Source organism: Phoca vitulina, unplaced genomic scaffold (genome assembly GCF_004348235.1).
Source record: "Phoca vitulina isolate PV1807 unplaced genomic scaffold, GSC_HSeal_1.0 scaffold1, whole genome shotgun sequence".
Classification (NCBI taxonomy): Eukaryota; Metazoa; Chordata; class Mammalia; order Carnivora; family Phocidae; genus Phoca; species Phoca vitulina.
Genome location: NW_022589704.1, coordinates 94,744,781 through 94,762,647, shown reverse-complemented (window position 1 = coordinate 94,762,647; position 17,867 = coordinate 94,744,781). Strand labels below are relative to the sequence as shown.

At 40.8% G+C, this 17,867-nt stretch overlaps 1 protein-coding gene across 14 annotated transcripts in view; it reads right to left on the bottom strand.

Annotated features, from left to right (window-relative positions):
* NCKAP5 (NCK associated protein 5) overlaps positions 1 to 17,867 on the bottom strand; it is a 974,611-nt gene that overhangs the window by 271,190 nt on the left and 685,554 nt on the right. For all 14 annotated transcript variants that reach the window (XM_032411698.1, XM_032411742.1, XM_032411716.1 and 11 more), the window contains one exon: positions 1,134 to 1,283. In XM_032411698.1, coding sequence (XP_032267589.1) covers positions 1,134 to 1,283 — 150 coding nt within the window. The remainder of the gene's footprint in view (positions 1 to 1,133; positions 1,284 to 17,867) is intronic.

The window sequence follows — 17,867 nt, the reverse complement described above, 5'->3', positions numbered from 1 at the left end:
CCCATGTTTGCAGTTGAGTAAACAGAAGCCCAGAGCCTAGTGAACGGACCGAAGGTTTCAAAACTAGAAAGGAGCAGAACTGGGATTCAAACAAAACCCTGGGAATCTGGCTCCAAAGTCCATAATCTGAACTCTTTTGCTTTACCTTTGCTGAGGAAATTAGTTTAGAAAGGGTGTGCTCACTATAGACAACATGGTGGGTTGGAGGTAGAACTGCAGTAACCCAGCATAGAAAACAAGACCTCACTGGATCTTGTTTCTTCACATTTATTTTCAGGCTTCTGTCAACCCTATTGTTGAACTCTATATTTAGATGTTAGCTGAAGGTCCCTTGCACCTAGTTAAGATGAAATGGGCTCACCATAGTCAGGCTTAAAAGTAACTATGTCCCTGTTCAGGGTGCTAAGCCAATTTGTAGATAAAGCCACCTTCACTGAGTCTTTCAGCATGTGAGATATCAATCAAGATCTAATAACTGGAATGTTCTCTGAGGACTGCTATAAACATTGAGGAATTAGCATGTGCAGTGATGCCAAAGGCCACTCAGTAAGAGACCAGTGGTTTCAGATTGTCCTGGAGGGTTGTGGTAGCTCCAGATCCTCCTTAAAGTGCCCTTAGCTCAGCTTCACTTCTACCTGTTTTACATGTCGAACTTCTGCACAGATTTTTTTTTTTTTTAAAGAAATGCTTAGACTACTTAAAAATTTGATTTTTTTCTTGCAGTCATCTTTATATAGTACTGGATAGTTTTATTTATTCATTCGCTCAATTATTCCTTATATTATATATTGGGGAAAGCAAAGTGAAATACCACACAGCACCTTTCCTCACGGAGCATGCAATTTTAGGAGTCCTGATCCAGTTTGAGGGCCGAACTGAATTTAAAATGAATTATTGTCCTATGTACGCTTTCTAAGGCATTGCAATCAGAATCATGAGGTCAAGACTCTCAGGGCTACAAATTTTAACTTTTTGCTCATCAGTGACAAATGAATCACAATGGGAGATACTAGGGATCCTATTCGTCTAGAACTGAGAAAGGAAGACTTATACTCACTCAAAACCGATGTCAATAAAAGAAGCAAAGCACTGTCATTTTTCTTTAAACATGTAAAAATTGTTTCATTTCTTACCTCTAGAGTCTTCAATCTTTCCAACAGGAATTTGGTGTTTTCTTTCCCCTCGTCCGCACTGCTGCTTTCGCTCCTCGAGTCCTCGTCCACCACCATGTGAAGACCTTCCAAAGTTTCCTTGTGTTTTCTCTCTTCCTCTGACAGTTTTTCCTGAAGCGAGAAAGAATTACTGTTTTCAATAATCTCCCCTGAAAAATAAGCAAGAGTATAAGGCTGAAAATTCTGGAACCTCTCTATTACTTTTATGTTCTTTTGGGGGCTGAGGTAGAGAAGATTTTGCTAAACAAATTCTCAGTGGTGTTATATTAGTAAAACACAATAGATAAATTAATGAATGCTGGCAAGACAAAGCCATTGGGCCAATACCTCGGAACGCCGAACTCTGCCCTGTTGGAGAAGCTGACCCAGCCAACAAAACCTTAGGTGGAATCATGGGGGTAATCCATTTTTATCTGCACCATGGAATTCAGCTATACTCTAAACTAGGAAAAAACAAATCAACCTTGATACCTTGACTTGTGAAGAGCTTAGCTCCCCAAAAGAGGATCGTTAAAGTCACTGGACATGCAACTATTTAATTATTCTAAGAGGAAATAAAATATTATGAAATACTGAAATGAGAGTGATTTCGGAATTCTAAGTTGAAACCAATTAGTTCCTTTGGCTTGATGACACAGCTCTTAAGGACCCTTTAGTTCCTTTTCTAACACTCCAGGATTTGTAGTATAGCCTTGAGGCAGACAAAATGTCGTTATCTTGTCTTTCTTCCCTGTTGGAAGCTCCTCACTCAACCTTATCTCTGGCAGCTTTTGGAAGTTGAGAAGTGTTAATTTGAGCCTTATGATTACCTCTTGTTTTCAAGTGAAAAAGAAATGTCAAGAGAATATCATATGAAAAAAAAATCTCATCCATTCTGTACATATATTAAGACCCTTATGTGACAGAACCAGGTGACATCATTCCATCACACTATTGAATTCTAAGCCAGACACTGCAGAAATTGTTGTCTTAATACAATTGATTGTCAACCATGTGGGCTAAATTGGATTATCAATGGTGAGAGACTTCTTTATACTTAGCATTAATTCAGATCATTTGCCAATAGGAAGCAAAAAAGCTAGGAATCTTCAGGGCCTAGGAATCTCTAGGCCCTTATAAAATCTACTTAGAGGGGGAAAAGTCGGTTTTTCAAACTGTGTTCACAAAAGTGCTACTAAAAATGTTTAACTTATTTTTTGAAAGTAAATTATAAAGTATGTAAAAATAGATCTTAATATGTATGTACATATGTGTTAATATGTATTGATAGATACATACATACATACACCTGGAGACCACATAATAACTTAACCCATGTTAATCTGTTTTATATAGATTTATATAAATTTCAAGCTATAATTTCTCCTGTCATCTCTCTGTAGAAATGCACAATTGATTAGGAGGGTGACAGCTCTTTATGAAATCAGGCCTTGGCATGTCTAACCAGATATAACATGCAGATGTGTTCACTTCCATATCACGGATGATTTCAGCTCAGATAAATGTCATGCAAGTTTAAGGTGGACATCCTCAGGGCAGGACAAAAATCCAGGTCATGACAGTATTTTTATGGTTTTGATTCCTTAAGGTCTGGTTACTTGTCATACTTTCATTTCATGATAAGGAACATGAAATATGTAGAGTTGCCAAGTCAACTTGGAAATGAAGATTTGAGACTGTAATTAAACCTTAAACTGGGACTATAAAGCAAGTTGTTTTTTAAAAAATATCATCTACATCTATTTTTCTGTAATAATTATGGTTTTTCACTGCTCTTTCAGCCAATTCCACTTGTATTTGCACTCTCTTCCTCCCTCTCTCTCTTCTAGTAATTAGGGCTCTACAACTAATTAAAACAAACAAGAGCCACTGGTGTGGCGAATGAGAAGCCAAAAGACTTCAGAGTAATACAGCCAGGTTCCAGATCTACCATTTACCAGCTTAGCAAATATCTTGGGCAAACTACTAAATTTCAATAACTCTTGGTTTCTTTGTCTTCTAACTACCTAAGTGAAGTTAATGCCAACAAATATAGTATACACATATATACAATCAATTCTCATTATTTCTGGTAATTCTGTTCTATAAAGTTGTCATGAACAGTGAATTAGCAAATACTGCTCCTAGGGGAAATACAGGGTTAGGTTCCTGTAGGCAACATTTCCATCACTAATCAATACACAATCTTGTTTTATGAGTGCTTCTATTTAAAGACACGTTATTTAATATATACTGTTAATTCATTAACATTGAACTAATAGCCTACAGTCCTGTAATGCCTACCTGAACAAAGTTATCTAACACCTGTTTTCTCCATAAGGCACATCACAGCCTTCTTACCCTTAGCAACACTAGACAGCATTTCAGCAATATGCTTGAAGGCCATTTTAAACACTGAAATCACTAATAAAAAGCATAAAATATGAAAAGCGTGGCACTAAATGGAACACAAAAGGACACTTGTTTACAGTAGGAGGTCAAAAACAAGAAATCAGAGTGGTGCCTTGTTTGACCTCAGCTGGGAACGTATGTGTCAGGTGCCTCAAGGTTTTCACTACCCTGCGAATGTCCGTGATTTATCATCAAAGCACCGCACAATTTGATTGTAAACAAATTTTAGGGAGTAGGTGAATTCAGAAATACAAAATCCAAAAATAGGATTGACTGTACATGCACACACACATATGCACACACACTTGAAGTGTCTAGGCACAGTGCCTAAATGTTATTATATAAAACAACTGGAAACAATTCAAGATGATATAGATTATATGTGAGCGTTTAGATTGCATAACATGCATGGGTGATTTTACATAGTTTGAAAAACGGGTGATCAATGGGGACTGTGGGATGTGATTTCATGGAAATGTAACATGACTTACGCTTTGACACAGTAATACAACTTGAATAGTTAAAGAAACAAACAGTGGGATTTGGGGTTGAAGAGAAAACTGAAACAAAGGCTCCCAGTGAGGAATAAGTTTTGTCCTTATTGGTTTATGAGAAAACCAGTTTGATGACAGTACACACACAAAGAAACATTGAGAGAGTAGTTGAGTACAGGATTGTAGAATAAAAGAGAAAAGATTGTGGGAAATGAGAAATAAAAATTCAGACACCATTCACTGATTTGTTCATCCTACAAAAGTTTATTGAGTGTGAACTCCTGGCCATTTGCTGTTCTGGGTGCTGAAGATATGGCAAACAAGACAAAAGGTTCTGTATTCTATAAGTTTATATTCTAATGATGGGAAACCTGCTAAACTCCAAGTCAAATCAGGAAGTTATGTAATTGTAGCTAGTGGTAAATGCTATGAAGAAGATAAAACAGCATGATGCAATGGTCAGCGATGTGTCTAAAGAAAATGTTAGATATGGGGATGTCAGCGTAAGGTGAAAGAGTGTAAGAGGAAATGGCCATTTGAGCGGAGACCAAATGATGAGGAGGAAGCAGTCAAGCAATGGCCTGGGATAAAAGCATTCCAAACAAGTTAGAGCAAAACCAGTGCCCAGAGGCCGGGCTAAGCTTTCCTTGCTGGTGAGCTAGGAGGGAGTCCGTGTAAGAGAGCAGAGTCATTGTAGGAGCAAGTCTAGCAGGAAATGTGACCAGAGAGAGAGAACTGGAATATGAAAGGTCTTGCAGGGCATGAAAAGAGGTTCGGACTCTATCCTAACTGCAGTAGAGAAGAATTGGAGGCTAATCAGGGAAGTGACAGGTTCTGGTTTACATTTTAGAAACATCCTGCCATCATGGAGAATGGGCTGTGCAGAGAAGGAGCTAGGAGACCCGCAGGGATACCTTTATATGAGAAGGAATAAAAATTAGGAACACTGTGAAGTTTTCAGACAAAGGCTTATCAAAACCAGTTCTCATACTGGATGGAAGGTCAGAAGCCCTGGCTTCAAAGCCCAGTTCTTACACCGTTGCACCTTGCTGGGCCAATCCTCCAACCTTTTTCGTTCTCAGTCCCCCCCCAGATGTAAAATGAAAGGGGTTGAACTAACTGCGCCTTCCATTGCTGAAGTTCTAACAATTCAATTACTCAAGACACCATTCTCAGGGAGGAAATGTCATCAATATGCTCCATGGTGATAGAGACGGCAGGAGAACAGAAAAAGAGCCTCTACATTTTCTAATAAGAAGGGTATTAGTGGGGACTGGAGAGCTAAAGCATGATGATGACGCCCCTCATTGTCAGTGGTTAAGCAGAAAGTGAAAAAAAGAGAAAATAGAGGCAATTTTCTTAGATGCTTATTTGAAAGTCTGGCAGGGAAGGGAAGGCAATAGAAAGAAGCGTAGCCAAAGGGCGTTGCAGAGATAAGTGGAAACCTTTTTCAAGAGCTAGAAAACTGAGTTGTTAGAGGAACTGAAGAGAAGAGGGGCAGCACAGGTGGGGATGCTTAAGAGGAGACCTCCAAAGCAGAGGGGGCAGAGGATGAAGGGCGCTGCTGGAGAAGTCAAGGTTTTTCAAATGCGGTCCCCTGAAAAATATCACTTTACAGCTTAATTCCCGAGTTAGCATTTCTAAATCACTCGTTAGTGTCTAGCTTAAGTTTTTTTTTTTTTTTGTAATTACTTATTTGATTGTATTGTAATATACACACATAGATATTAAATATGACATACATATAAAATACTGTAATAGCTTCAAAATAATATTAGAAATACAAACCTACTGAATTCAATTTAAGACTTCTTTGCAGGTATTTTTTTGCCTTTGTGTGGATAGTCAAAATACAGTGCTTTAAAGTCATGATAATTTTTCTCAAAGTGATTCTACCACTAACTTTATACCTAGTTAGGTTTATTTCCTTATTTTTTGCTTTAGATAGGTTTTCTCTTTAAATATTGTTTTTTCAAATTTTGACTTAAATTTTAGATAGTTAACATATAGTGTTATGCTGGTTTTAGGAGTCGAATTTAGTGATTCATCACTTACATATAACACCCAGTTCTAGCTTAAGTTCTTAAAGGACAAGAATTTGAGTACAAGCAGTTCATTTCAGAAACACAGTGAACACCAGGGGGGAAGTGACCAGGGAAGAGACTGGAGCCATTAAAGGCATAATATTAAGCAGCTAAAGCTAAATCTATGGGGGCGCCTGGGTAGCTCAGTCGGTTAAGCGTCTGCCTTCCACTCAGGTCATGATCCCAGGGTCCTGGGATCGAGCCCAGTGTCAGGCTCCCTGCTCAGCAGGGAGTCTGCTTCTCCCTCTCCCTCTGCCCCACTTGTGCTCTCTCTGTCTCTCTCTCTCAAATAAATAAATAAAATCTTTAGAGCTAAAGCCATGGGACACTCAGGAAAATGGGGCCAAACATGGGCTCAGAATCATCCCACCCCAGGGGTGAGGTAGTTGGGGTGTTAATGCACCAACCCCATAGGAATCAATGGTTGAAAGTACCTCCTGGGGTGTCTGTTTCCTGGCATTTCCAGCCTGCCACAGGCAGTGAGGCTATGCATACTTCTCACATAAAAGTACCCCCTGGCACAGACACTGAGAGCTGGAAGTCACAGGAGCATTCTAGATGGCTCTAGGGTATGGACATTACAGGCAGGGCAGGGCATTACAGGCAGGGAGGAGGCTTGTGAGGCCTCTGATGTGACACTGCCCAAGAAACCACATCTGTATGCTACTCAGACCAGTCCTAAAAGCACACTTTGCTGTGTTCTACATTGTAAAATGCCCTGAAACCAGAAGGTAGAGCAATCTGTCCTGTCCTTTTCTTCACTCTTGCCTCCTTAATCACTTCCCAGTGAGAGTGTTAGAGTATAATGTAATAAGGAGAAAGAGGGCGGTAGACAGGACATATACTAAGTAAGTAGGTGAGCAAGAGAAATAAGCAAAGAGAAAGTGGTAGAACAGACAAAAATTGGAGAGAGCTGGAAATACGGCTATACCCCATTGACAGATGACTACTGTCCATTTCAGAAAGGATAGCTATTGAGTGTATATCATACTCATAAAAGCATGCGAATATTTTTGTAAAAAATCAAGTATATGTATTCTATCCACATGTAAATAACTCATCTCAATCAGAGATTTTAGTTCCTTTGCCAAATAATCATCTATGATGCACATGGCAAAAGAGAGAGAACAGAAACGTGGTTTTAAAGAAAACAATTTCTTCTCTTGAACCTCCATGAGAGAAACAAGAAAAATAAGCCAAGTCTAGGCCTGAAGATGCCAAGCTGTGAACAGAATAAGTTGATTCCAGAGGTGACCTGTTTTCATGTTTTAGTTCTTTATGGACTTTAATCAGCAGTGAATTCCATAAAAGTGAGGCCACCACACAAACAACTCTCACTCCCCATATATTTCATATATGGTTGAGACCATAAGCTTGTTTGCCTCAACAAATACCAGCCAGTATGTGGGAAGCTAAAGATTTAGGAGCTCAGTTAGTATCCAAGGGTTTAAATCAAACTTTGCCTTGTCAGTACATAAAGCAATCCTTAGAGCTGTAAATTTCTCTAAGTGGTTACCAGGGTAATGATTCACCTTTGGGGGAGCCCTCATCTTTTGTTCTCAGCTAGTCGGCATCATCAGGCCTATGTAAAATAAGATCAATCAACACAAAGCTCAAGTTGCATCAGTCCACCTCAGACACATGATAGTCCAGGGAGCAAAGAGCACGCAGTATAGCTCTTCACTGATGGCCGGCGACTGTTCACTCAAAAACATTGGGGAAGAAAATGATCATAATGCCCTTCCCCCAAAAGTATCTCATTCATCTTTTGGTCACTAGCTTCCCCCAGCCTAGCACACAGTGGGAATCAAGGAGGGTTTCATGTGGTCACCTTACTTTATAACTAATTAATTAATCCATCCATCCAATAAATATTTACTGAGCAGCTCCTACATGCCAGGCCCTGTAGAAGATGTCTGAGGAACAAAGGTGAATAAAAACATAGGTGGCTCCTGTTCTCACAGAGCTTAGCATCTTGTGGAAGGAGACAGTTAATCAAAATGTCCCAAACCAGCGTAAAATAGCACTGCTATATGTGTGGTGCAGAAAAGATTTCGAGAATCAGTAATAGAAGGATGCAAAAGAAAGGCCAGGAAAGCGTGGGAGTTAACCAGGAAATGACCATGAGGTGGGAGGAAGAGAGGACAATTTAAAAAGTCTGAAAGGAGGGAAATGAAGCTGGACGGGCTGACAGGGCCAAGCCACAAGCCAAGGAATTTTGCCTTAAGCCTAAGGGCAATGGGAAGCCCTTGACTGTTTTCCTGTGCGCACATGCATATCTGCGTGTGTTGGAGGTGACAGGGTCGATTTGTGTTCTAGAACAGCTCTGTGGTACACTGTGGAGGATGGGCGGGAGGGAGGTTAACACAGATGTGGGGAAATTAAGATACTACTGCAGTCGTCTAAGTAGGAGTTGACTGAACAATGATTAAAATGACAATCTCACAAAATGAGACCTCATAGTTTGTAAATCATCTTGTGATTCTGATTCTTTGGTTTGCAGCTCCTCCAACAATGACAAATACCTATATTTCCTGAGGTCACTGTTGTTCATATAGCGGGTCAACAGCAACTGGCATCAGAGTCAAGGTAGCAGGGGCAAGGAAGAAATGTCGCTTGCTTAGAATGCACATACCTTGGCCAACTTGGGCCCTAGTGAATCACTATACCTGGCGGTGGAGCCAGGAGTCCTTAATTTTAGAGAACACCCCAGGTAATTCTAATCCATGCTTAAGGTTACGGGCCTCTAGACAAAGAGGCTTCAGCATAAAACATAAATCACTTACTTCAGATAATCTTTTGAGGTTGAATACTTAATTCTTACAATTAATATGTAAAATGGACATATAATTAGTCATCCAAACCAATACCCACTGGAGACTAAAGGGGGAGAGTGGCTACTCATAATAGGTGACAGTAGGTGTAAACCAGGCCAACTGGGACATATTCACCCATAACTTGCTAAATTCTACTTCAGTAATAGATGTCAGATTTTGACCTATAATAGAAACCACTCTATATTAGTGTAATAAGATGCTCTTGGGAAATTTCTATTTGAGTTCCAAGACGCCGGTGCCCACAAAGTTATGATTGTTCCTTCTCACAGATGGCATTAATAGTTTATAGCTACTTTTAATGGCTTTTACGGCAAGGGACACTAACTTTCCAAGAGAGAGGTTCTACATGTGCAGTATGAAAGGGAAAAATGACTCTGCTGCTGGGAAAGCTTCCCTAATTTAAAAATAATGCTTGCTTGCTTCTTGTTTGTATTAAAGAGAAATAAGGAGAAATCTGTCCATTAGCGTCTTAACATGAGGTAGGAAAGGCGCAGCTGGCTGTCACGATGAGTTCAAAATTTCTTTTTTTTCTTTTTTCAGATTTATTTATTTCAGAGAGAGAGAGAGCAAGTGGGGAGAGGGGCAGAGGGAGAGAACGAATCCTCAAGCAGACTCCTTGCTGAGCGTGAAGCCTGACACAGGGGTCCAACCCAGGACCCTGAGATCATGACTTGAGCCAAAATTGAGAGTCAGATGCTTAACCAACTGAGCCACCCAGGCACCCCCACAGTTTCTATATTATGAAAAGTGATGGGGTGCCTGGGTGGCTCAGTTGGTTTAGTGTCTGCCTTCAGCTCAAGTCACGATCCCAGGGTCCTGGGATTTAGCCCCACATTGGGCTCCCTGCTCAGTGGAGAGCCTGCTTCTCCCTCTGCCTCTGTTGCTCTCCCTACTTGTGCTCTCTCTCTCTTTCTCTCTCTCTGTCAAATAAATAAATAAAATCTAAAAAAAAAAAAAGAAAGAAAAGTGATATAAGAAGTTTAAACATTTTTGCCCCCTCTCCCCTCTTCAGTCCCACTGGGTATGTGGTTGCCTGGTTGCAGTGCAAGGCTTGACCTCAACATGGTGGCCCTGCTGTCTTCCACACCATCCTTAGGAGAGTGACACTAGGTCAGCTCAAGACCAGAAGGATAACTGAAGGACCCCAAATCAGAGCCGAGGGAAAAGGCAGTGTGTATCATGTTTGGACACATGTTTTTTATTTTTTATCTGATAGGAGAAAAGGAGAGTTGACCTCATCTGTTTCTTGAGGGCCATTAAGTTCCATCTCACTGTGATCTATTCTGATCAAGAGTGGGAACACAGGCCCCCCCCCCCACTTTTTTACCGAATTTCGTAACAAGTAGAAATAAGAAATCTACATTCCAGTCCTAGCTCCGCTGCTAACCAGCTGTGTGATTTTAGTCAAGTCACATAATTTCTCTGTCCCTCAATTTCTTCATCTGTGAATAAAATGCACAGAAATAGCCTAATCCAAAGGTGTCTTCTAGCTTTAAATTTCTATGATTTTGATCATCTGTAAAAACTCAGCTTGGAAGGATAAGTATTTAAAATACTGCTGAAGTTCAGAGATTTTAATACAGAATGCCATTAAGATTAGATCCAGAAGATAACGTGCCTCATAAAATCTCTATGCTTCTTTTCCAGCATGCATGTTCTCTCTCACTTTTTTTCCTTGAAAAAAACCTTTCCTTTTTTTTTTTTTAATTTTTTTTTTTTTTTTTTTAATATTTTATTTATTTATTTGAGAGAGAGAATGAGATAGAGAGAGAGAGCATGAGAGGGGGGAGGGTCAGAGGGAGGAGCAGACTCCCTGCCGAGCAGGGAGCCCGATGCGGGACTCGATCCCGGGACTCCAGGATCATGACCTGAGCCGAAGGCAGTCGCTTAACCAACTGAGCCACCCAGGCGCCCAAAACCTTTCCTTTTTTTGCTGTGTACTTCTCTTAGGTTCTAAGATAGAAGTCACCTAATGAAACCTTTGCATTTAGCACATTCCATTCCCTACCTGTAAGAAACAGAAAAGGCCTGGAGAGCAACAGTAACAGAGTTTAGGGAAAGATACTTCTAACACTCACAGGAAATCATGCCCAACCAATGTTTATGGAAAGAATAATTCCAAGTATCTTCTGGTCACAAGGCTTTAGGAAAATTTAAAAAATAAATTACTCATCTCTCTATTTTTATTATTTTTAACTCTGATGGTTGACACAAGGCCAACATGGAGACTGCGCTGTGAGGATGTTATTGACAGTTTCACTGTGTTCTAGCACATTCCTTCATTTTCTGATGGGTACTACCTTTATGTCTTAGCCCTGCTCAACACACACACACACACACACACACACAAAACAAAAAAACAAAAAAAGAGGGGCACCTGGGTGGCTCAGCTGTTAAGCATCTGCCTTCGGCTCAGGTCATGATCCCAGGGTCCTGGGAACGAGCCCCGCATCGAGCTCCCTGCTCTGCAGGAAGCCTGCTTCTCCCTCTCCCACTCCCCCTGCTTGTGTTCCCTCTCTCACTGTGTCTCTCTCTGTCAAATAAATAAATAAAATCTTTTTAAAAAAAAGGAAAAAGAAAAACAAGGAGGGAAAGAAAGATAAAAAGAAAGAAAGAAAGAAGAGAAAAGAAAAGAAAAGAAAAGAAAAGAAAAGAAAAGAAAAGAAAAAAGAAACCCACCTCAAGTACATATAATTGTCTAATTTGAAGATGGCAAAATGAGACCACAGGGAATGTGAAGAGACATCAAACTATCCAACTTTGGAAAAGCTAGACAGTTGTAGAAGTTGGATTAGAATTATTCATTGTGAATATCCAACCATGCATTAAATCCACTTACTAATTAATAGTGAAAATACAAAAAGCTATAATTTAGGACTGATCACATAAAGGCAGAGACTTGGGTGATGCTAGCCTGAAACATCAAGTTCCCTCCAGAACATAAAAGACATAATAAATACCATCTAGTAGCGGTGTAACACCTCAGAGTTAAACCAAACAACCTCATAATACCATTGTACATGCTCAGAGGAATGGGGATATTGCGCAAATAGTCTAGACTCCCCTTTACAGACAAGAAAACAGGCTCTGATAGGTTATTCACAGTAAGTGGGAGAGCCAGAATTTAAATGCTGTTCTGATTTCAATTGTCATGCTCTTTCCACAGACTCGGGGTATTTCTTTTAGACTTTCTCCTGCCCCTTTAGATTTTTCCTTAGTGATAACTTTATCTGAGAATCGCAGTCTTTAACTAACCATGAACCACGCTGCTGATGGCATCTCTTCCAAGGCTCCCAGGCCATTCTTCCAGGGAGTGGGTGATTTTATCAGAGACGTCAGGTCTGGCCTCAGATGACTATCAGCAGAATAGGTTTAACAAACCACTACCACTTTCATAGTTAATGATGATTCAATTAGTTCAAAACATAAACACACACCAGAATACAAGCTAAATGCAAATGTAGAGGCTAGTCGTCTGGCTGACAACTGCCCCAGTGTGCCCTGGTGGTTTTGGCGTCTGTGATTTATTTACTCATTTGTTTTCTGGTGGTGGGGAGGGTGCACAGAATATATTGTTACTTTAGACCGCACTTCAGCAAACACCATAACAACATTCTCAGGGATTGCTAGCAGCTTTTGTTCAGTCCTAGCATACTAAATTTTAAAGGGGAGAAAATAGAGTCATATAAATCACAGGATTTTAAAAGAACATCCCAATTTGTTCACAGTTTAACATTACTACTGTCAGGAAAAACATATAAAACTCTTCTTTTTTATCCCTGGATTTGACTTCCAAAGTGATCTAAGCACACGGTAAAATACCCAAGATTAAATGTGTATGATGGATAAGAGAACAAAGTGTTTTCTTTATGTCTCTAATATGAACCCATGGCCATTGGCATATCAATTCATATCTACTCCACATTATTCTTCGCTCAAAACACTCCTCAATATTGCCAACAATCTTCCATATTGAACAGCTCTGGGAAGTTATATTAATAAATTTTCAGATGATGCTTTTATTGTCTGTTCCATCTATCAGCAACATTTATTTCCTTAAAAAAAAAGTTAAATTCTAAAGCCACTTTACATAAAGGAAAACTCCACAGTGGAATAGGATGGTATAAAAAATTGAGCCATAATTTTCATTTAAGGTATGCTCCAGACGGCTGGACATCTAAGAAGATTAGCAACAGAAATTATATGCTCGTAGTCCCTGGATGGTTGTCTGAGTGTAACATATGCATAAAGAAACCAACAACAGTCAGAGTGTCACGGAGATGAGGAATTTCAGTGGTTGATGGTTACACTTAAACACTTGGAGGTCATTAACGATCACTCATAAGTTAATGTCAAAATTTGCACTCAATCTTTCTCTTCCTCCTCTGCCCCCATTTTCCCTGCCCGTTTTTTTTTTTTTTTTAAGATTTATTTATTTCAGACATAGAGTGCACCTGCGTGCATGTGCACGTGAGCCGGGGGAGGGGCAGAGGGAGAGGGAGAAAGAATCTCAAGCAGACTCCCCACTGAGTGAGAAGCCTGATGCAGGGCTCAAATCCCAGGAGCCTGAGATCATGACCTGAATTGAAATCAAGAGTCAGACGCTTAACTGGCTGAGCCACCCAGGCACCCCTGCCCCTGTTTTTTGAAAGAATTCACAAGACAGGGGATCCAGAGAGCCTCCAGAGGGAAGCTGAGCTCATGAACTGAGCAATGGCCATCCCCAAAGGAATTGATAATTCAGTCGTTAACTAGTGAGTGGTATGTGGGGTGCTGTATTACTGATGTCTTTATATATGTCTGTAACAGCCACATGTCTGAGATTCCTGGAAAACATTTCAATTTAAAGTAAATTAATTTAAAATTTACTTTCACTGTCCCTGTAAATATACATTGTCATATGACTAATATGTCAAAATTTTTGTTTCAGAAAATACGGTCAAAAAATATATATTTTATTGGGGTGCCTGGGTGGCTCAGCCGTTAAGCGTCTGCCTTCGGCTCAGGTCATGGTCCCAGGGTCCTGGGATCGAGCCCCACATCGGGCTCCCTGCTCGGCGGGAGGCCTGCTTCTCCCTCTCCCACTCCCCCTGCTTGTGTTCCTGCTCTCGCTAACTCACTCTCTGTCAAATAAATAAACAAAATCTTTAAAAAAATAAAAAATATATATATATATATTTTATTGTATATTTATTATATATATAATTTTTTTTAAAGATTTTATTTACTTATTTGTCAGAAAGAGAGAGAGAGAGAGAGAAAGCACAAGCAGGGGGAGTGGCAGGCAGAGCAGGCAGAGGGAGAAGCAGGCTCCCCGATGAGCAAGGAGCCAGATGCGGGACTCAATCCCAGGACCCTGGAATCATGATCTAAGCTGAAGGCAGATGCTTAACCATCTGAGCCATCCAGGTATCCCGACTATATATATTTTTTGATAATTGCTGGCAGAAACTTATGTATCTTCTGTGTTTGTTAAACACCAGTGAATTGGGAGGTGACTGCCTCTGCTAGGAAAGAATACTTTAAGTTTTCAAATGTAATAAGAAGACCAGTAATAATAATAATAATAACAGCAACAAGAACAATAAATAGCTTATATGGAGAAGAGAATATGTCATTCTAAGTTCAGTAAACAGACACTGTATGCAGTTTGCCAGCTCCCAATTACAATTCAAGACCATTAGGGGCAGGAACAACATTTTACATATTACACCCCATCACCACACCCTGCACAACACAGAATGCACTCAGTGAATATCCAATGTTGTCAAATATGATGCTATTCGATGCAGATGGCATCACCTTGTTTTACCCCTAATGACACTGTGTAAAATTAATACTGAACTACTTAAATATTCTTAAGTACTTTCAAAAGAAAACTATTTTGAATAAAGTATTGTGCCATCAGAAACATAAAGCAATGGAGTGATAGAATATTTGCATAGAAGATAAAAGCACCATTAAATTGATTTCCACCCCTAGAAAATGAGATTTTGCATGCTTATCCTTTAACTGACATGCCCACCACATGCATCTCACACAAGAACACATCAGGGTTTAAGCCATAGAGTTATCTATCCTAAAATGTCCTGGGAATTTCTGGAGACTCATAGACCCACTCCTAATCAAGGTACTCTATTCTTCCCACCTCCTTCCTTCCTGGGGTTATACCTAAAAGAAAAGCTCTAATGAAGTGCATTAGTTAGACTTTTGAAAGTCAGAGACGGATTATGTAGTTAATTCTCCTGGGGGCTCATGTCAGATCAGAGAGAAGCCTCACCTATTTGCACCTAAATAGAACTTAAGGATAAAGCAAGAATATCACATTTTTTCTAGTGTAATTTACATAATACCTGCTCTCTCTAGTCAGGCAAAACTCAGTGCATAGAGTAGGACCCGACTAAAGATTTTATTGCAGAAATGTTGCCAGAAATATTGTCCCGGTGTGCTTTTTGACATTAAAACTATTATTTTTATCCCTAACCCCTGAAAGCAGCAGGAAGCTCTCACTTGAGGTACTTCTTTGTCATCGAGTGGGATGTACATTCTGACAAGCCATTCAGAGCCACAGTGGGAGCGGCGAAGCAAAGGGCTGTCTGGGGAAGACACCTGTAACCCTGCCAGATGATTCATCCTGGTAAGTGAGGGAAGGATATTCAGATATGTTAGCAAGAAATAAGCATGGTCCTAAAAGATCATCAGAAAAGTCATGTTTATCCATCAAAAACTTGTATAGCCACTCTTTGTGCAAAATCATGTGCATTTAAAGAATAAATGAACTGGGCAAGTCATGGCTCCTGAGACAAACACCTCTCCTACAGGTCTTCCACCTCACTCTGACAAATCGTCTTCTAGATTCATCTATGGTCATCTTAGTGCTAGGCAACCTTCTCTTGCCACAGGGAGGGAGAAAATAGAAAACTAGCTAAGGAACTGGTTTCCTCTTCCATGTCTGCTACTCATGGGCAGTGTGGCCTTGTTAAAGCCCCTTGGTTATCTGTGACGTTGTTTTTCTCATATGCAAAGTGAGGTGGCTAGATACTCGAGATAACTGTCCTCCTTCGGAGCACCTACGACTTGCTAACTACCCTGCTCATCTCTACACCATGGCTGACATTCATGTGTCACGCAAATCTTCCCTTAGAAACTCATGGATAGCCGGGGCGCCTGGGTGACTCAGTTGGTAAAGTGGCCCACTCTTGGTTTTGGCTCAGGTCATAATCTCAGGGTCGTGGGACGGAGCCTTGCATCAGGCTCCCTGCTCAGCAGGGAGACTGCTTGAGATTCTCTCTCTCCCTCTGCCCCTCCCCTTGCTCTCTCTCACTCAAATAAATAAATAAATCTTAAAAAGAAAGCAAGAAAATCAAGGATAACAGAGACTGGCCACCTTGTACACAGCTACGCGAAAATGACTTCTGCTCTTGACTACCCACATAGTGAGATTATCCAACTTCTTCTGCAGTCCTTGTCTCCAAGATACCAGATGACCACTTTATAGATTCTCCCCATCACCACAGACACTAGCCCTGAAGCATTCTGGCCATAACTTTGGCTACACAGTAAGGATGCCACCCAGTTTTCATCATCTGACAGCCCATGAAACTCAGCTGGTTTTGTGTGCCCAGCACTATCCCAGACACTGGTAAAAGACTGGTTCAGGCCACTCTGAAAACTCAGCTCCAAATGAAAAGGCTTTGAACTTGTTGGGCTCAGAGGGGTTCCAGGAGTTCCCTACAAGGATCAGCCCTGGGGCCTGGCTGCCCACATCCTGTCTGCTAAGTTTATACTGTCTTTCCAGGGCCTGCCTTTCATTACGTCAAGGACAAAGTCGCTCTCTAAAACTTGCTAGTTGTTTGAATTTTACAAAAGGAACAGAGGCCTCAAGCTCAGTTAACAGGCAACAAATAATTAGGATGAATTTAGAATCCTGTCTTATTTTCTTTGTGTTCATAGTTCCCTCCTATTTACGGTTTTCCATTTTCAGCAGGGCCTTTAGACCCACAGGGCTTTTGAACACTTCTGCTTCCTCAGACATCGGCACTAGTGCTCACTCCATCCAGGCCTCTGCTCCAGTCAATGCCATCCTGTTCTCCCAAGAGCCTTGGCCTGCCTTCCACCTCTCCACTGCCCCCCTAGCAACGAGTTCACTACTGTGACTGAATGACTACGAGTAAGGTCCCTAGGCCTAGGGCCCTGAGAGGTTAGGATCAGTTGGGATCTGGGCCTAGGCTGTTGGTCTCTAAAGGCTCTAAGCTTACCCATAATCCCCCACTGCCTCTCATCAGGGTATCCATAATCCTCTGCCACATTTCACTGGAGTTCCCATAATCCCCTGCTGCCTTTCACTCGAGTACCCATAATTCTCTGCTGAACCTCACTGGAATATCCATAATCCTCTGCTGTACCTCCCTGGAGTACCCATAATCCTCTGCTGCCTCTCATCACAGTATCCATAGAAGCAAAGAACCTTTCCATTTATCTGAATTTTAGTATCTTTCAAGAACCAACTCCCACATTCGGCAGAAGGTCAACGTGCCTCTTAAACAAAAGGCACCAGGCTGGCTATTCTGGGGCAAATGCTGGTGGTAGGTTACTGAAAACAAGACCATGGCTGGAAGAAGCTTCAGCATGATATGAGCAAGAAATTATATATATATATACACACACACACACACACACACACACACACACACACACACAGCTGAATCTAATGCCTTGTCATGTGGTAGTTCTCAACCCAGGCTGCTATTAGAATTGACCTGTGGAGATTTTAAAATTTTTGTGCCCAGGCCACACATCAGATCAATTAAATCAGAATCCCTGGGGTAGAACCAGGACATCGATAAGTTTTGAAACTCTCCAGATGACTCCAAGGCACAGCCAAATGGG